Source organism: Melanostigma gelatinosum, assembly GCF_949748355.1.
Source record: "Melanostigma gelatinosum genome assembly, chromosome: 16".
NCBI classification, from domain to species: Eukaryota; Metazoa; Chordata; class Actinopteri; order Perciformes; family Zoarcidae; genus Melanostigma; species Melanostigma gelatinosum.
Window position 1 is genome coordinate 20,868,684 of NC_136649.1, and position 20,289 is coordinate 20,888,972.

The window sequence follows — 20,289 nt, forward strand, 5'->3', positions numbered from 1 at the left end:
ATATCTTATTAGATAGTTACCTGGAGCGAGCCAGTAGCTTAGCCTAGCATAGACAATGGAAACAGGGGGAAACACCTAGCCTGGCTCTGTTTTTTACCTTTGATTGGACAGAGCCAGGCTAGATATTTTCCATTTTCTATTTTCATTTTTTGATATTTTCCATTTTCCATATTTGAGCCGGAGGACGATGATGCGTCACAGAAGTCTTGACTGTCGAACATAACGCATGAGCCATTCAGACATGGAGTGTGCAGAGCTGTACAAATCACATCTGGATCCTTCAGCAGATGCAAACTACTTATGGGAGCAGTTTGGAGTGGCAGATGGGAAGAGGTTTTCTGTGTTTTGACAATGGTTGACAAACTGGTTGTCAATCACAGATAATTATGCCACAATAGACTTGGTCTCTCCGATTGATGGAAGAGAAAAAAAGATCCACCCTCAAATACCAATTGTTGTATTTCTGGGCCTATTTTGGTGTCAAGTTGTGATATTTTTCTGTAGGCGACATGACGTGACATTACGTTAAGTTTATTTCTGGCATGTGCAAATGAGATTTCTGACAATGTTTTGTCAAAAAAGGTAAACTTTTGTTCCTTTTATTATGAGGGATTTGATCATATTTGAACTGCAGTTCAACAAATTTACGGTGAGAAATCCATCATCGAGGAGCCTTTACCACAGTAAAAGTAGCAGTGCAGCAATGTGAAAATACTTTATTACAAGTAAAAGTCCTGCATTCGTGTCCTGTGAGTGTTGCAGTACCATAAAAATAATATCAGATAAACTTTGAGGCAAGATTTGCTGTGCAAAAGTTGCAATAAAAAGTGTGAAGAGTGCAACTATACAAGTCTAAGATATCAAGGAGGTGCTTACAACTCATATGCATCTCGAAGGTCATAAATGGGTTGAGTTAGATGCTTTTTGTTTTACATTGTTTTTTAGAAATACATATTTTATAAGTTAATGTTTCTTTAATGCAAAATCTATAGCTTTCAGATAAATGTAACGGAGTAAAAAGTAAAATATTCCCCTTGAACATGCTGTGGACTGTAAATAAGATGTTTTGTGGACTATGGTTTTGAAGCATTTTGACCTTCGCCATCTTGGCTTTTTGCAACCAGAAGTGACACGAGAGGCCGGAGCAAAGTACAACCGAACTCTGAACAAGACATTATTAGGGACCAAAATGTTACAATAAACTTTCATGACCCAAAACACACACTGTGAAAGGGTTCAAGTTAAATCCATGATTCAAAGCTGTATTGAAGAATACTTGAAACTAGAGATTGAGACCATAAACTCATGTTTACAATGTTTACAGAGGTAATAAATCAAGTGAGAAGTAGAGTCATTTTCTCATAGACTGAAGAGTCTCATAGAGTCGCCCCCTGATGGCCATTAGAAAGAATGCAAGTTTGAGGCACTTTCACATTAGCAAAACATTTCAGACCTGGAAGTTGACGCCTGATAGAAAAGCATAAAGCTGGAAATACTCAAGTAAGGTACAAGTACCTCAAAATTAAAAGAGAGTCAGGATGATGGGAATGTGGGAAGATTTTAACACCCATGTGTGACACACAATGGACATTAAAAGCGCCAGAAATGACACGTAAAAACTTTTTGATTCAGGTCTTGCACCTGTACCTGATCGATGTATATAAGTACTGTTTGCACATGGTGATGGATGATGATGCTCTCTGCTCTTGACTTGCTTTTCCACCTTTATCCACCTTGAAACAAATCATAATTTACAGAGAAGATTTGTGAATTTCTGTATTCAGTGTCAGTAAAATATAATGTAGTCATGTGATTTTACCATCGTCATGATGTGTATCCCCCTGTGCTGTGTGAGAAAAGCCTGCTGAATGTATAGAAATAACCGTTTGGTCCAGATGGTTTCCCTCTCGGATTCCTGACTGAAGTCCAGTTCCGGACAAACTACAGCAGGTTAGTCACGAGCCGACAGTATGGCGGCGTATCCTTATGTCATGGTTTGTGTATGTATATTTGGTATATCACCATGTGGTACAGCGAGCAGGGGGTGGACAAAATAGCAGAAACACTTAAGGCAGCAAAATACTGTTATGGAAAAAGGTTGTTAATATATAGTTTCTAATTAGGACACCAGAACACCTCTAATATTGTTTTTTTGTTAAGGTGTTGATTCAGCATGGTTATATGCTAATGCTTTGTGTTACGGGTGCATAATATCCAAATAATTCCCGAGAAATCTTCAATACGTTTTTTGAAAAGAACAATGTATTTTTGGTTATAATCAAGAATATGGGAAATGGTTAATTTTTTTCTACAAGCAAAGTCAACATACATGTGAAGAATAAGAGTTTACCAAATTAAATGAATACTGAATGGAGTTCTACTTAAATTGAGCTGTTAGGTAACAAAATGTATACGTTTTAACTGATGTCTTGCAGAAGGAGAAGGAGTATCCATTCGACAAATCCCTGTATTGGCCCCCTGTGGCTGGACCATCTGCTGTTTTCTACTTTGGCCACAGACCTGACTATCTATGTCAAATACAAAAATAGTTCCACAGAGGTCAGCTATGGCATTACATCACCTGGTAAATTCTCTGTTTTTAGAAACATTCAAGGAAGGTTAAAACTGTCTGTTTTTGATGAAGCCCCGATCAGGAAGACCATTATTCATCACATCACATTTCAAGTTTGACAGTTTTTCGACAGTGGGAAATACTGGAAAATACTTCCCATCTAACTCTCAGCAAGAACCTCTACGTTGAACCATTCTCTCTCCTGACCAGCAGGGGGCGACTCCTCTGGTCGTAAAAAGAAGTCAGATCGTATGAGAAAAGGACCATCATTTACTGAATGAACATCATGCTGTATGAAGAAGACTTGAAACTAGAGATTGAGACCATAAACTTTACAATTCTCTGGTAAACCTGCTCTCAAGTCTACTTTTAAATGAAACTTTATATCTGTGAGGTGTTTTTAGACATTCACGTCTTCAGCAGGAACCAATGGGCTTGGAGCTGAGAGCCACAGACAGGAAGTCAGAAGGTATGGAGAGACCAGCACATTGTTGAGAGTAACACAGACAGGCTATAATAATGTGATCTCATATTCAGCCTTCTGGTTTAAGGGAACATGCGTATAAAAGGGAGCTGGTGATGATTGTGTGGTAGAAATCCATCTGCATGTGAGATGAGCTCCTTGGAGGTGCTACTCTGCTCCCTGAGCTCCTTCAGCTGCAGGAACACCCAGGTTATACTGATCCAGCTCAGTGTTCTTCTGTCTGTACGGCATCCGCCCCCTGCTGGCCTGGGGAGACATGACAGTCCGTGTTTAGTGAACTGAAGACAGGACAGTTCTGAAAGCTCCATTTCAGTCGCTGGTCTAAACAACAGACGTGTGTCAGTACCTTGCAGTAGAAGTAAAGGGCAACGATCACCAACAGCAGAGTCAGCGGCAGGACGACCGCTTTGATGATCAGAGGTGTTGGAACTGAACAAACACATGGACAGTCATCACGTCACACGACATGAGTCGAACAGCTCCCATTGACCCGGAAATCTACAATCACTGACCCGTATTGTTGGAATGCTGCTTCAGCATTCCAACAATACGTGTCTACGTATATAATACAGACACTATTTTAACTCTAAACTGTTGAGAAAACCCTGAACTATTACCGCATGGTTCAGCTTTTTCATATCTTTTACATTTTTTGAACTGTAGCAATTTAACTTTTAGGATTTCTTCAGTCCTTTTCTGCTTGCATGTAAACAGTCAGCTTACCTGAGACAGTGATGGAGAGCGGATGGCTCTCAGAGGAGAAGTTATGAGAAAAAACATAGAGGTGATAAACACAGCTGTAGCTTCCTTGGTGGGCGGGCTCTGCAGCAGGAAACAGGAAGTGGGCAGAGTGATTGACAGCTGGCTGGGTGTAGTTGTGTGCTGAGTTGGAGGAGGTGAAGGTGAGCTGGAAGGAGCCTCCTGGGTACTGTGGCTGGATAGAGCAGCGGATGGTGAAGTTGGAGCCTTGGTGCACCTGAGCCCCCTGCTGCTGGGCCTCGGAGACCCCGTACATTGAGGAGGACACAGAGATGATTGGCTGAAGCAGCAGGTCTGTAAACACAGAGAGATGATGAAAGTTCATGTTTACCCTCCGTTGAACAAGATGGACCCTGAATAAGGACGTGATGTTACAGACAGACAGACAGACAGACAGACAGACAGACAGACAGGTGTGTCCTCTCAGGTGGAGTTCAGTAGTCTATGGAGGGTTTGAAGCTTCCAGAAACAAGTCCACCTCTCTACATTTCAGGATGTCATCCTGGATAACTTTACAGTTCAGTCCAATGGAAACCCACTGACTGTCACTGTGACAGAGGAAGGAACATATACGGAAACATTGCTGTCAGTGATGAAGTCATAGATGATGTCACTGATGGGCTTACATGAGCAGGTGAGATCCAGGATGGAGGAAGAGGAATGTGATGTTAAACACTCTCTCAGAGCAGATCCAGACAGAACACAGGGAGAGTCGATCCACCAAACAGATCTCTCTGAGGACTCCTCTCTCTGTCCTACAGAAACAGCAGAGCCACAGTCCAGCTCTCTACAGAAAAAAGCTGCTTCCTTCAGGGTCCTTTCAGAGCCAAATACTGGTCTCCAGTCTCCTTGATGTTTCATCTCCAGTGTTCCTGCACAGCGACTGTCTCCTCCCACCAACCTGACAGGTTCTGAACAGAAACAAGAGAGTCGTCAGTCAAGAAATTGAATCAACAAAAGAGGCAACTAAAACTTGAGTGCTGATTCTGCTTCATTGGTTCTTTATTTCTCTTTTCTTTCTCTATTTACCTGTTGATGAGTTCGTGCCTTCAGACTGGAGTCCTGAAGAAATATACACATGTTTGTTATTTTTAGTAAATGGAATAGAAATCCACAGAATTCCACAGAACCAGAATTACTCTGGTTCTCTGAGTGAGGTATCAGAGCACACAGCCCTTCTTTCTTCTGATTGGTGGAGGAACTAAGAGGTGTTATGACTGATGTGGTGGCAGTGGAGCTTTTGTGATTGGTCACATCAGAAGCTGCTTCAGTTCTCAGAGAACCAGAGTTATCCTGGTAACCAAACCTGCTCTGTCCTACAGTATATTGTTAGCTGTTGTCATTTATAGACTGTGTTTAGGTTTGGTTACTATATGACATGTGTGATGTGACACAATGATAGGAGTCACCGTGTCATTCCATAAACTACAACATGCATGGACTCTGTGGTCAGCTGATCATCTTCAGTCAGTTTGGACCAATCATCTTCAAACCTGCATGTAAACAGTCAGCTTACCTGAGACAGTGATGGAGAGCAGACGGCTCTCAGAGGAGAAGTTATGAGAAAAAACATAGAGGTGATAAACACAGCTGTAGCTTCCTTGGTGGGCGGGCTCTGCAGCAGGAAACAGGAAGTGGGCAGAGTGATTGACAGCTGGCTGGGTGTAGTTGTGTGCTGAGTTGGAGGAGGTGAAGGTGAGCTGGAAGGAGCCTCCTGGGTACTGTGGCTGGATAGAGCAGCAGATGGTGAAGTTGGAGCCTTTGAGCACCTGATCCCCCTGCTGCTGGGCCTCGGAGACCCCGTACATTGAGGAGGACACAGAGATGATTGGCTGAAGCATCAGGTCTATAAACACAGAGAGATGATGAAAGTTCACGTTTACCCTCCGTTGAATAAGATGGACCCTGAATGCTGGATACTGTCATAGATGATGTCACTGATGGGCTTACCTGAGCAGGTGAGATCCAGGATGGAGGAAGAGAAATGTGATGTTAAACACTCCCTCAGAGGAGATCCAGACAGAACACAGCGAGAGTCGATCCACCACACAGTTCTGGATGGTAACTCCTCTCTTTGTCCTACATAAACAGCAGAGCCACAGTCCAGCTCTCTACAGAGAACAGCTGCTTCCTTCAGGGTTGTTTTAGAGACATCTACTGGTCTCCAGTCTCCTTGATGTTTCACCTCCAGTGTTCCTGCACAGCGACTGTCTCGTCCCACCAACCTGACAGGTTCTGAACAGAAGCAAGAGAGTCGTCAGTAAAAGAACAAAGTGAGTTTCAGTAGAACAGAAATGAACCAGATCAAAGCTGCAGCTCCTCTTCTACCTGAGCAGGTGAGTCCAACAGCTTTGCCAGGTGAGCAGGTGTTTCTATCTGAGCCTGAGCTTCTACAGTCCAGGAGAGCAGACTCATGGCCTCCACACTGGAACTCTTTGGTCCACATTGGAGCCTCCACTTCTCCATAGAGCGCCCCCTGGAGGACTGAAGGAGCCCCACAGCCAAGCTCCCTACAGACCACCTCTGCATCCTGCTGGTCAAAGTCATCTTCACACACTGAGGACCACCACTGGTTAGACTGGTTAGACTGGTTAGACTTCACCTCCAGTCTGCCTGAGCACAGACTAGTCCCATTCACCAGCCTGACAGAGTCTGGAGAGATGATAGAAGATGAAAGAGAGAGAGAGAGAGAGAGAGATAAAAGACACCAGACACTAAATAACATTCTGTCTTATCTGATCAGTGACCCATAATATGAATCTGTTTATTAAATGATCTGATTCTGCTTCATTGGTTCTTTATTTCTCTTTTCTTTCTCTATTTACCTGTTGATGAGTTCGTGCCTTCAGACTGGAGTCCTGAAGAAATATACACATGTTTGTTATTTTTAGTAAATGGAATAGAAATCCACAGAATTCCACAGAACCAGAATTACTCTGGTTCTCTGTGTGAGGTATCAGAGCACACAGCCCTTCTTTCTTCTGATTGGTGGAGGAACTACACTTGAAAATGGTGAGTTGGGGGCTAAGAGGTGTTATGACTAATGTGGTGGCAGTGGAGCTTTTGTGATTGGTCACGTCAGAAACTGCTTCAGTTCTCAGAGAACCAGAGTTATCCTGGTAACCAAACCTGCTCTGTCCTACAGTATATTGTTAGCTGTTGTCATTTATAGACTGTGTTTAGGTTTGGTTACTATATGACATGTGTGATGTGACACAATGATAGGAGTCACAGTGTCATTCCAGAAACAACAACATGCATGGACTCTGTGGTCAGCTGATCATCTTCAGTCAGTTTGGACCAATCATCTTCAAACCTGCATGTAAACAGTCAGCTTACCTGAGACAGTGATGGAGAGCAGACGGCTCTCAGAGGAGAAGTTATGAGAAAAAACATAGAGGTGATAAACACAGCTGTAGCTTCCTTGGTGGGCGGGCTCTGCAGCAGGAAACAGGAAGTGGGCAGAGTGATTGACAGCTGGCTGGGTGTAGTTGTGTGCTGAGTTGGAGGAGGTGAAGGTGAGCTGGAAGGAGCCTCCTGGGTACTGTGGCTGGATAGAGCAGCGGATGGTGAAGTTGGAGCCTTTGAGCACCTGATCCCCCTGCTGCTGGGCCTCGGAGACCCCGTACATTGAGGAGGACACAGAGATGATTGGCTGAAGCATCAGGTCTGTAAACACAGAGAGATGATGAAAGTTCATGTTTACCCTCCGTTGAATAAGATGGACCCTGAATGCTGGATACATCACTGTCATAGATGATGTCACTGATGGGCTTACCTGAGCAGGTGAGATCCAGGATGGAGGAAGAGAAATGTGATGTTAAACACTCCCTCAGAGGAGATCCAGACAGAACACAGCGAGAGTCGATCCACCACACAGTTCTGGATGGTAACTCCTCTCTTCGTCCTACATAAACAGCAGAGCCACAGTCCAGCTCTCTACAGAGAACAGCTGCTTCCTTCAGGGTTGTTTTAGAGACATCTACTGGTCTCCAGTCTCCTTGATGTTTCACCTCCAGTGTTCCTGCACAGCGACTGTCTCCTCCCACCAACCTGACAGGTTCTGAACAGAAACAAGAGAGTCATCAGTAAAAGAACAAAGTGAGTTTCAGTTGAACAGAAATGAACCAGATCAAAGCTGCAGCTCCTCTTCTACCTGAGCAGGTGAGTCCAACAGCTTTGCCAGGTGAGCAGGTGTTTCTATCTGAGCCTGAGCTTCTACAGTCCAGGAGAGCAGACTCATGGCCTCCACACTGGAACTCTTTGGTCCACATTGGAGCCTCCACTTCTCCATAGAGCGCCCCCTGGAGGACTGAAGGAGCCCCACAGCCAAGCTCCCTACAGACCACCTCTGCATCCTGCTGGTCAAAGTCATCTTCACACACTGAGGACCACCACTGGTTAGACTGGTTAGACTGGTTAGACTTCACCTCCAGTCTGCCTGAGCACAGACTAGTCCCATTCACCAGCCTGACAGAGTCTGGAGAGATGATAGAAGATGAAAGAGAGAGAGAGATAAAAGACACCAGACACTAAATAACTTTCTGTCTTATCTGATCAGTGACCCATAATATGAATCTGTTTGTCAAATGATCCCTAAAATCTAAAGGAGATGGGGCTGGACTCTCTCCTTAAGGAGTGTCCAGGGTGAAGGACGGTGTGGAGATACTGACGAGCCCCCGGCTGAGCTGAGCTGCTCTACGTTGTGTCCAGTAGGTCATTGGTGCCTGTTATGGTGGAAACCAAAGAAGCTGCTGGTGGAAACCAGTGAATAAGAAAGCTGTGAAGCTGAAGGAGGAGTCCTTTCAGGCTGGTTGGTGGTCGGCCCAGAGGACTCCTGAAGCATCAGACATGGAGGTTTCACATATGAAGATATCTTGGTGCATTCAGCACCTGCTTTACTGAGGCAGCAGCTCATCAGACAAGTCTGCTGCCATTCTAGCTGCTGCATGTGTGTGTCCACCTGGATACATTACTGTCAGAGATGATGTCACTGATGGGATTACCTGAGCAGGAGAGATCCAGGGTGTAGGAAAAGGAATCTGATGTTAAACACTCTCTCAGAGCAGATCCAGACTGAACACAGTCAAAGTTGATCTTCCACACAGATCTGAATGAGGACTCCACTCTCCGTCCTATAGAAACAGCAGAGCCACACTTCAGCTCTCTACAGAATACAGCTGCTTTCTTCAGGCTCCAGTCATAGCCAAATACTGGTCTCCAGTCTCCCCGTTTCATCTCCAGTGTTCCTGCACAGCGACTGTCTCCTCCCACCAACCTGACAGGTTCTGAACAGAAGCAAGAGAGTCGTCAGTAAAAGAACAAAGTGAGTTTCAGTAGAACAGAAATGAACCAGATCAAAGCTGCAGCTCCTCTTCTACCTGAGCAGGTGAGTCCAACAGCTTTGCCAGGTGAGCAGGTGTTTCTATCTGAGCCTGAGCTTCTACAGTCCAGGAGAGCAGACTCACGGCCTCCACACTGGAACTCTTTGGTCCACATTGGAGCCTCCACTTCTCCATAGAGCGCCCCCTGGAGGACTGAAGGAGCCCCACAGCCAAGCTCCCTACAGACCACCTCTGCATCCTGCTGGTCAAAGTCATCTTCACACACTGAGGACCACCACTGGTTAGACTGGTTCGACTTGACCTCCAGTCTGCCTGAGCACAGACTAGTCCCATTCACCAGCCTGACAGAGTCTGGAGAGATGATAGAAGATGAAAGAGAGAGAGAGATAAAAGACACCAGACACTAAATAACATTCTGTCTTATCTGATCAGTGACCCATAATATGAATCTGTTTGTCAAATGATCCCTAAAATCTAAAGGAGATGGGGCTGGACTCTCTCCTTAAGGAGTGTCCAGGGTGAAGGACGGTGTGGAGGTACTGACGAGCCCCCGGCTGAGCTGAGCTGCTCTACGTTGTGTCCAGTAGGTCATTGGTGCCTGTTATGGTGGAAACCAAAGAAGCTGCTGGTGGAAACCAGTGAATAAGAAAGCTGTGAAGCTGAAGGAGGAGTCCTTTCAGGCTGGTTGGTGGTCGGCCCAGAGGACTCCTCAAGCAGCAGACATGGAGGTTTCACATATGAAGATATCTTGGTGCATTCAGCACCTGCTTTACTGAGGCAGCAGCTCATCAGACAAGTCTGCTGCCATTCTAGCTGCTGCATGTGTGTGTCCACCTGGATACATTACTGTCATAGATGATGTCACTGATGGGATTACCTGAGCAGGTGAGATCCAGGATGGAGGGAGAGGAACCTGACGTTATACAATCCTTGAGAGCAGATCCAGACTGAACACAGTTGGTGTTGATGAACCACACAGATCTCTTTGAGGACGTCTTTCTCCATCCCATAGAGAAAGCAGAGCCACAGTCCAGCTCTCTACAGAAAACAGCTGCTTCCTTCAGGGTCCAGTGAAAGCCATCTACTGGTCTCCAGTCTCCTTGATGTTTAATCTCCAGTGTTCCTGCACAGCGACTGACTCCTCCCACCAACCTGACAGGTTCTGAACAGAAACAAGAGAGTCGTCAGTCAAGAAATAAATTGAATTCATAAAACATCAAACTAAAACTTGACTTCTGCTTCATTGGTTCTTTATTTCTCTTTTCTTTCTCTATTAATCTGTTGATGTGTGATTACTTTCAGGCTGGAAAAATAGACACATATTTGTTCTTTTGAGTAAATGTAATGGAAATCCACAAATACATATTTCTTTAAATGTATTTGCAATTTTCATCAAAAACTTATTTGGATGCTGATACATTTATATTCAGACAGTTGAACCTGCATTACAAACAAGACTGTTTTTAGATGTCTCCATCCGTTTCAGCCAATCACAGAAGAGCATATTAAAGGGTTTTATATGTTGTGAGAATACGAAAATCAGGAAATTTATGATTAAAAAAAGAATAATAATAATTTAAATCGTATTAACAAGGGTGGCGTGATAGAAAGCAAAGCATCCTGAGGGGAGGGGCTAAAGAAAGAAATGTCCGAAGTTAAGAAGACAGCAGCTCACATCCAAACATCTCCAACACACCCACCATGACATAGAATCACAACAAGCATTGTGCTGCTTGAGTATTCTTCAGTGTGAGAACCTTTCAGACAGAAGCAGTCATTAGCTGAGAACTGCTGTTGATATTTCTCTGAGTACAGTTGTTTAGCAGCTCTGACCTCATGGCTGAACCTGTGCTTAGACTCTTTAAACCTGTCCTTGTCTCCTCTCCTAAACACTTCCTCCTTATTCAAGAGTGTTTTACGCATCGCTGTGTCCCGTTGAGTGTTGTGTAACATAACTGTTGTGCTTGTTGCTGCCGTGATATTGTTGTTCCACTCTGCTGAGCTTTGTTGTGTTAAAATCTGCCACTGCGAGCACAGTCAGTAAACTATACTTTATTAGTTTAAGGTCCAGTGACCCGTCCACCGAGCCTGAGTTCACCAGTTGGGCTTCTGTGTGACAGAGTTACAGTTACTGTACTTTACTGCTGCGGTGAGGATCTGCCTTGTATTGAGTGCCTCCTACTCTTCCTTCTTCTATCTTTTCTGGCAGGAACGTGTTTGAGGAGTCGCTGCCTAATGGACATTAGAGAGCACACGCCCTTCTTTCTTCTGATTGGTGGAGGAACTACACTTGAAAATGGTGAGTTGGGGGCTAAGAGGTGTTATGACTGATGTGGTGGCAGTGGAGCTTTTGTGATTGGTCACATCAGAAGCTGCTTCAGTTCTCAGAGAACCAGAGTTATCCTGGTAACCAAACCTGCTCTGTCCTACAGTATATTGTTAGCTGTTGTCATTTATAGACTGTGTTTAGGTTTGGTTACTATATGACATGTGTGATGTGACACAATGACAGGAGTCACAGTGTCATTCCAGAAACAACAACATGCATGGACTCTGTGGTCAGCTGATCATCTTCAGTCAGTTTGGACCAATCATCTTCAAACCTGCATGTAAACAGTCAGCTTACCTGAGACAGTGATGGAGACCAGACGGCTCTCAGAGGAGAAGTTATGAGAAAAAACATAGAGGTGATAAACACAACTGTAGCTTCCTTGGTGGGCGGGCTCTGCAGCAGGAAACAGGAAGTGGGCAGAGTGATTGACAGCTGGCTGGGTGTAGTTGTGTGCTGAGTTGGAGGAGGTGAAGGTGAGCTGGAAGGAGCCTCCTGGGTACTGTGGCTGAATAGAGCAGCGGATGGTGAAGTTGGAGCCTTGGTGCACCTGATCCCCCTGCTGCTGGGCCTCGGAGACCCCGTACATTGAGGAGGACACAGAGATGATTGGCTGAAGCATCAGGTCTATAAACACAGAGAGATGATGAAAGTTCACGTTTACCCTCCGTTGAATAAGATGGACCCTGAATGCTGGATACATCACTGTCATAGATGATGTCACTGATGGGCTTACCTGAGCAGGTGAGATCCAGGATGGAGGAAGAGAAATGTGATGTTAAACACTCCCTCAGAGGAGATCCAGACAGAACACAGCGAGAGTCGATCCACCACACAGTTCTGGATGGTAACTCCTCTCTTTGTCCTACATAAACAGCAGAGCCACAGTCCAGCTCTCTACAGAGAACAGCTGCTTCCTTCAGGGTTGTTTTAGAGACATCTACTGGTCTCCAGTCTCCTTGATGTTTCACCTCCAGTGTTCCTGCACAGCGACTGTCTCCTCCCACCAACCTGACAGGTTCTGAACAGAAGCAAGAGAGTCGTCAGTAAAAGAACAAAGTGAGTTTCAGTAGAACAGAAATTAACCAGATCAAAGCTGCAGCTCCTCTTTTACCTGAGCAGGTGAGTCCAACAGCTTTGCCAGGTGAGCAGGTGTTTCTATCTGAGCCTGAGCTTCTACAGTCCAGGAGAGCAGACTCATGGCCTCCACACTGGAACTCTTTGGTCCACATTGGAGCCTCCACTTCTCCATAGAGTGCCCCCTGGAGGACTGAAGGAGCCCCACAGCCAAGCTCCCTACAGACCACCTCTGCATCCTGCTGGTCAAAGTCATCTTCACACACTGAGGACCACCACTGGTTAGACTGGTTAGACTGGTTAGACTTCACCTCCAGTCTGCCTGAGCACAGACTAGTCCCATTCACCAGCCTGACAGAGTCTGGAGAGATGATAGAAGATGAAAGAGAGAGAGATAAAAGACACCAGACACTAAATAACATTCTGTCTTATCTGATCAGTGACCCATAATATGAATCTGTTTATTAAATGATCTGATTCTGCTTCATTGGTTCTTTATTTCTCTTTTCTTTCTCTATTTACCTGTTGATGAGTTCGTGCCTTCAGACTGGAGTCCTGAAGAAATATACACGTTTGTTATTTTTAGTAAATGGAATAGAAATCCACAGAATTCCACAGAACCAGAATTACTCTGGTTCTCTGTGTGAGGTATCAGAGCACACAGCCCTTCTTTCTTCTGATTGGTGGAGGAACTACACTTGAAAATGGTGAGTTGGGGGCTAAGAGGTGTTATGACTAATGTGGTGGCAGTGGAGCTTTTGTGATTGGTCACGTCAGAAACTGCTTCAGTTCTCAGAGAACCAGAGTTATCCTGGTAACCAAACCTGCTCTGTCCTACAGTATATTGTTAGCTGTTGTCATTTATAGACTGTGTTTAGGTTTGGTTACTATATGACATGTGTGATGTGACACAATGATAGGAGTCACAGTGTCATTCCAGAAACAACAACATGCATGGACTCTGTGGTCAGCTGATCATCTTCAGTCAGTTTGGACCAATCATCTTCAAACCTGCATGTAAACAGTCAGCTTACCTGAGACAGTGATGGAGAGCAGACGGCTCTCAGAGGAGAAGTTATGAGAAAAAACATAGAGGTGATAAACACAGCTGTAGCTTCCTTGGTGGGCGGGCTCTGCAGCAGGAAACAGGAAGTGGGCAGAGTGATTGACAGCTGGCTGGGTGTAGTTGTGTGCTGAGTTGGAGGAGGTGAAGGTGAGCTGGAAGGAGCCTCCTGGGTACTGTGGCTGGATAGAGCAGCGGATGGTGAAGTTGGAGCCTTTGAGCACCTGATCCCCCTGCTGCTGGGCCTCGGAGACCCCGTACATTGAGGAGGACACAGAGATGATTGGCTGAAGCATCAGGTCTGTAAACACAGAGAGATGATGAAAGTTCATGTTTACCCTCCGTTGAATAAGATGGACCCTGAATGCTGGATACATCACTGTCATAGATGATGTCACTGATGGGCTTACCTGAGCAGGTGAGATCCAGGATGGAGGAAGAGAAATGTGATGTTAAACACTCCCTCAGAGGAGATCCAGACAGAACACAGCGAGAGTCGATCCACCACACAGTTCTGGATGGTAACTCCTCTCTTCGTCCTACATAAACAGCAGAGCCACAGTCCAGCTCTCTACAGAGAACAGCTGCTTCCTTCAGGGTTGTTTTAGAGACATCTACTGGTCTCCAGTCTCCTTGATGTTTCACCTCCAGTGTTCCTGCACAGCGACTGTCTCCTCCCACCAACCTGACAGGTTCTGAACAGAAACAAGAGAGTCATCAGTAAAAGAACAAAGTGAGTTTCAGTTGAACAGAAATGAACCAGATCAAAGCTGCAGCTCCTCTTCTACCTGAGCAGGTGAGTCCAACAGCTTTGCCAGGTGAGCAGGTGTTTCTATCTGAGCCTGAGCTTCTACAGTCCAGGAGAGCAGACTCATGGCCTCCACACTGGAACTCTTTGGTCCACATTGGAGCCTCCACTTCTCCATAGAGCGCCCCCTGGAGGACTGAAGGAGCCCCACAGCCAAGCTCCCTACAGACCACCTCTGCATCCTGCTGGTCAAAGTCATCTTCACACACTGAGGACCACCACTGGTTAGACTGGTTAGACTGGTTAGACTTCACCTCCAGTCTGCCTGAGCACAGACTAGTCCCATTCACCAGCCTGACAGAGTCTGGAGAGATGATAGAAGATGAAAGAGAGAGAGAGAGAGATAAAAGACACCAGACACTAAATAACTTTCTGTCTTATCTGATCAGTGACCCATAATATGAATCTGTTTGTCAAATGATCCCTAAAATCTAAAGGAGATGGGGCTGGACTCTCTCCTTAAGGAGTGTCCAGGGTGAAGGACGGTGTGGAGATACTGACGAGCCCCCGGCTGAGCTGAGCTGCTCTACGTTGTGTCCAGTAGGTCATTGGTGCCTGTTATGGTGGAAACCAAAGAAGCTGCTGGTGGAAACCAGTGAATAAGAAAGCTGTGAAGCTGAAGGAGGAGTCCTTTCAGGCTGGTTGGTGGTCGGCCCAGAGGACTCCTGAAGCAGCAGACATGGAGGTTTCACATATGAAGATATCTTGGTGCATTCAGCACCTGCTTTACTGAGGCAGCAGCTCATCAGACAAGTCTGCTGCCATTCTAGCTGCTGCATGTGTGTGTCCACCTGGATACATTACTGTCAGAGATGATGTCACTGATGGGATTACCTGAGCAGGAGAGATCCAGGGTGTAGGAAAAGGAATCTGATGTTAAACACTCTCTCAGAGCAGATCCAGACTGAACACAGTCAAAGTTGATCTTCCACACAGATCTGAATGAGGACTCCACTCTCCGTCCTATAGAAACAGCAGAGCCACACTTCAGCTCTCTACAGAATACAGCTGCTTTCTTCAGGCTCCAGTCATAGCCAAATACTGGTCTCCAGTCTCCCCGTTTCATCTCCAGTGTTCCTGCACAGCGACTGTCTCCTCCCACCAACCTGACAGGTTCTGAACAGAAGCAAGAGAGTCGTCAGTAAAAGAACAAAGTGAGTTTCAGTAGAACAGAAATGAACCAGATCAAAGCTGCAGCTCCTCTTCTACCTGAGCAGGTGAGTCCAACAGCTTTGCCAGGTGAGCAGGTGTTTCTATCTGAGCCTGAGCTTCTACAGTCCAGGAGAGCAGACTCACGGCCTCCACACTGGAACTCTTTGGTCCACATTGGAGCCTCCACTTCTCCATAGAGCGCCCCCTGGAGGACTGAAGGAGCCCCACAGCCAAGCTCCCTACAGACCACCTCTGCATCCTGCTGGTCAAAGTCATCTTCACACACTGAGGACCACCACTGGTTAGACTGGTTAGACTGGTTAGACTTCACCTCCAGTCTGCCTGAGCACAGACTAGTCCCATTCACCAGCCTGACAGAGTCTGGAGAGATGATAGAAGATGAAAGAGAAAGAGATAAAAGACACCAGACACTAAATAACATTCTGTCTTATCTGATCAGTGACCCAGAATATGAATCTGTTTGTTAAATGATCCCTAAAATCTAAAAGAGATGGGGCTGGACTCTCTCCTTAAGGATCCCATCAGAGATGATGTCACTGATGGGATTACCTGAGCAGGTGAGATCCAGGATGGAGGGAGAGGAACCTGACGTTATACAATCCTTGAGAGCAGATCCAGACTGAACACAGTTGGTGTTGATGAACCACACAGATCTCTTTGAGGACTTCTTTCTCCATCCCATAGAAAAAGCAGAGCCACAGTCCAGCTCTCTACAGAAAACAGCTGCTTCCTTCAGGGTCCAGTCATAGCCATCTACTGGTCTCCAGTCTCCTTGATGTTTAATCTCCACAGTTCCTGCACAGCGACCGATTCCTCCCACCAACCTCAAAGGTTCTGAACAGAAACAAGAGAGTCGTCAGTCAATAAATAAATTGAATTCATATAATATCAAACTAAAACTTGACTTCTGCTTCATTGGTTCTTTGTTTCTCTTTTCTTTCTCTATTTACCTGTTGATGTGTGATTTCCTTCAGCTTGGAGTCCTGGAGAAATAGACACATTTGTTTTTTTTGTCACAAATTCCACTACGTATTAGATTGTTTTGATGCTGCCCCACCTTTTTCCTACACACACACACACACACACACACACGCACACACTCGCAAACTCCTCACCACGTGATTGTTTGTTGTCTTTAGGTAGTCTGCTTGTAGTTGTGTAATAGATGTTTGTTGATTCATATTATCGGTTTTAATCAGTAATGGTAGTTATATAAACTGTTATATTTTAAGGAGCAGTTTCGATGATTATTTCGTACATATGTGTTGTAATAACAGCGTGATGTGATTCAAACCTTCACTGTTCACTCTGAATGTAGAATACTAATGTTCAATCCTTTGGTCCCTGATCCCTGATCCTAGAGTGGTGCCCCGTTATTATTGATATGTTATTAATCTGATTGATATTAATAATTTAATTAATGTTAACAACTTAATTGTCCTACTTGTCTCACAACCAAACAGGTTTCTGCCAGATCCCAACACGGTTCTGATACGGCTGGTATTTTAACTTGAATTTGCAAAGTTTAGGGCACATCGTTGCATTTTATGTGATTGTGTGTGTCTGTGTGTGTTCTCTGGTTTAAAGATACAACGTAAATGTTGTAATAAAACACATCATCTCTAAATCAGAGTCCTACCTGAGCTCCACAGCAACAGCAGCAGCATCAACAAGTGATCCATGACGTCCAGGTAGACCATCTCTCTGCCCGTCTCTCTGTCCGTCTCTCTGCCCGTCTGTGTGTCTGTCCTCAGTGTGTATCTGCGTACATAAAGAGGTATATATTATATTAAATATTAAAACCTTGCACCAGCAGTGCCTAACACCGTTGGCTATGGTTGTACATCTGGGCCAGGAAGATAAGAGGGTTGTGATCGGTGTCCACAGTCACCGGCGAGGAACTGGGGCCAACATGCCCCTCAAAATGCTGCAGGGCGACAAGCATGGCTAGAGTCTCCTTATTAATGATGGAGTAGTTCAGCCGGTGGCGCTTGAACTTCGCAGAGAAGTAGCACACAGGATGGCACACATCTACCTTGCCCTCGCCCTCTTGCAACAGCAAAACACCGGCTCCAGAAGCACTAGAATTGACTTCAAGCTTAAAGGGGGGAGAGAAGTTGGGAGCACACAGCACTGGAGCACTGCAGAGGAGAGACTTCGCAGCATCAAATGCATGACAATACTCAAGGGTGGCACCCGAATGGACCCTGGAAAGACAGAGCAGATAGAAGACACAACAAGGCACCTAACACCCCCTCCCTTAACTGAGAAACATTGGCACGTGACACATATGTGCCACCAGAGTCACAATGAGGAGAATCCCGCTTTGAGAAAAACATTTCTGTGCGTGAGAGAAAACTTATCCTCCAGAGTCTGCAGGGGGGGGGGGGGCACTTTCTGCTCATTGAAATACATAACACAATCACGCACAACCTTTAAATTCCTCCAACATCACAAGCTCACAGACCTTCAGCCTTACACCATCAACAAGAATGCTTTTCTCTCCAGCAAAGTCAACATTAAGTCTGGTGGTAATACCTCAGAATCGCTGTCTGTAACCCTCTGGCACTAACTTCTCCACTCTCATTAAGGCACCTTTAACCTTCTCCTTATACCGGGCTATGTTCCACAGGAAGTGAAGCTTCCTAAGCTTCAACTACCAACTCACGCTGAAGAAGTTACACCTTCTGAATCAATGCAAAGCAGCAGTGATGCGCTCAAACGCACCAAAATATTACAAATATACCAAAGAAATCTTACTGACATCAAATGCGGCAGGAGAACCCGACGTTCACTGTGCACGAGCACAGGTTGAGACCAGAACTCAAATGCAGCTCTGACTCACACATCTGGAAAGCTGCCTCTGCCTCCAAAATGACGCAACTCTTAAATCCCTCCCTCGTGGATTTATCTCCTCCCAGGACTACTCCGAAACAAGAGAGGCACAATAAAAACAGAGCCCTGAAGGGAGGACTGATGGAGCCTGATGGGTCTAAACACATCCAGCACCTTCCTATGTGTTGCTATGGTGATCATACATCATGTGTTGTCAGTTTGTTTCTCCTTCACTGAATAGTTTTATTTTGATTTATTAGTTCTGATGATTTAGTGAACTCCTGATTCAAACTGACTCTGCTGTTGCTCTTTATCAAGTTTCTCCTGTGAGAGATGGAAGAAGTACTCACATCTATTACTTCAGTAAAAGTACATTAGTACTTTTACGACAGTGTAGAAGTACTCTGTTCCAGTAAAAGTACTAATACGACAGTGTAGAAGTACTCTGTCAGTAACAGTACTAATATGACAGTGTATAAGTATTCTGTTATAGTAACAGTACTAATACGACAGTGTAGAAGTACTCTGTTACAGTAATAGTACTAATATGACAGTGTAGAAGTACTCTGTTACAGTAATAGTACTAATATGACAGTGTAGAAGTACTCTGTTACAGTAATAGTACTAATATGACAGTGTAGAAGTACTCTGTTACAGGAAAAGCACAATGGACCACTTCAGAATAATATTATTTTATTGTATTATAATGATTGAAGCATTAAAGAGGACCTTTGATCTTTTCTGCTTCCTCTCTGTCCTTTAGTGTACAGATAGACTTTATTTCAGACTCAGGGTCCAGATAGACAGATACATAAAATGACAGACACAAACAATTAAAGTACGGAGGCCTAGCAATGCCTTACAAAGAGACAGCTGTACCAATGTCTCGTGTGCTACTAAACCTTATGTTGGTTAAAACAACTCTGATATCATTTTCAGAGTCATTAAGTCAATAAATGAATTTATACATGAGATTTCTTACGTAAAACAGTTTGGAAAGTGTTGACTCGTGCAGCCACAAACATTTCACTAGCACTACTCCATCTCGGTCTCTTTAACAGTATTCTCATGGCGTCATTATAAGCTACTTGAAGTCTCTGTAAGCTCTCTTTTTTGTAGTTTGACCACAAGTGTGCAGTGTATGTAGAATGTATATTATATATATTTATATATATATATATATATATCTTTGTATGTTAAAAGGTTGTAAAGTTTCAAAGCCTGAAGTCCACGCCCAAAGGGAGTTACTCTCCCCTCAGAAACTCTTCTCCTGAGCTCCTCAATTCTTGTCTTTACGTTTAAAGTAGTGATCGCACATCTGTCACACATCTGTATGACAGCTGTATGACAGCTGTCATACCGGCGCGTTTAACTCCATTTTAATATGCTGGCTGTTGTGGCCATTTATCAGTATTTTCTTTTTTATGTAACTTGTAAGAAAAGGGAAAGAGCTCTGACCATTCAGCTGAATTATTATCAGTGTCAATAATATACTTCAAGACATTTTGACAGTTTTTCATCACGTTTATTTCTCACAGGGAAATTAATACAAATAATCAACATGGCGACGAGGACGGGATCGGAGGAGTGATCTTAGCTGATTCCTCCTCAGACGGGGTTCGAGGTTGCCGCTCCGATGCTGGAAAAAAGAATTCCACCCGGGGAGAAAGAATTTATTGATGTAACAGTAAACAGGTATTCTCACGCATTCGGGTGTGTGGGACAGACGTGTGTTGACTTGTAGTGTTTAAGACGTTTGGTGTATCCTTTCAAACTTGTAATTATGCGAGATTGTTCTGAAGATACAGGAGACAATTAACTAGAGATAAGGTGGGTAAAAGTCA

General features: G+C 44.7%; 1 protein-coding gene across 2 annotated transcripts; it reads right to left on the reverse strand.

Annotated features, from left to right (window-relative positions):
- Nucleotides 1-615: 615 nt before the first annotated feature.
- LOC306790261 (scavenger receptor cysteine-rich type 1 protein M160-like) lies at nucleotides 616-18,446 on the reverse strand. 2 transcript variants are annotated; one of them, XM_079286429.1, is made up of 28 exons: nucleotides 18,375-18,446; nucleotides 17,250-17,371; nucleotides 16,561-16,593; nucleotides 16,160-16,444; nucleotides 15,647-15,970; nucleotides 15,272-15,553; nucleotides 14,418-14,741; nucleotides 14,040-14,324; nucleotides 13,601-13,930; nucleotides 13,089-13,121; nucleotides 12,604-12,927; nucleotides 12,226-12,510; nucleotides 11,787-12,116; nucleotides 10,038-10,322; nucleotides 9,197-9,511; nucleotides 8,822-9,103; nucleotides 7,972-8,295; nucleotides 7,594-7,878; nucleotides 7,155-7,484; nucleotides 6,641-6,673; nucleotides 6,144-6,467; nucleotides 5,766-6,050; nucleotides 5,332-5,661; nucleotides 4,845-4,877; nucleotides 4,442-4,726; nucleotides 3,780-4,109; nucleotides 3,403-3,485; nucleotides 616-3,302 (listed from the first exon to the last, which is right to left on the reverse strand). In XM_079286429.1, the coding sequence occupies exons 2-28, from the start codon at nucleotides 17,308-17,310 to the stop codon at nucleotides 3,204-3,206; spliced, it is 6,519 nt and encodes a 2,172-aa protein (XP_079142555.1). In that variant the 5' UTR covers nucleotides 17,311-17,371; nucleotides 18,375-18,446; the 3' UTR covers nucleotides 616-3,203. The 2 variants fall into 2 exon arrangements, with proteins under 2 accessions (XP_079142555.1, XP_079142556.1); XM_079286430.1 differs by lacking the exons at nucleotides 8,822-9,103; nucleotides 9,197-9,511.
- Between the last annotated feature and the right edge of the window lie 1,843 nt (nucleotides 18,447-20,289).

Bases quoted from the DNA above. Each gene is read 5' to 3' on its own strand.
- LOC306790261 (XM_079286429.1), bottom strand. From the start codon at position 17,310: ATGGTCTACCTGGACGTCATGGATCACTTGTTGATGCTGCTGCTGTTG. The intron at 13,122-13,600 runs GTAAGCTGACTG...ATATTTCTTCAG, and splicing joins GCTCTCCATCACTGTCTCAG to GACTCCAGTCTGAAGGCACG. The intron at 4,878-5,331 runs GTAAGCTGACTG...ATATTTCTTCAG, and splicing joins GCTCTCCATCACTGTCTCAG to GACTCCAGTCTGAAGGCACG.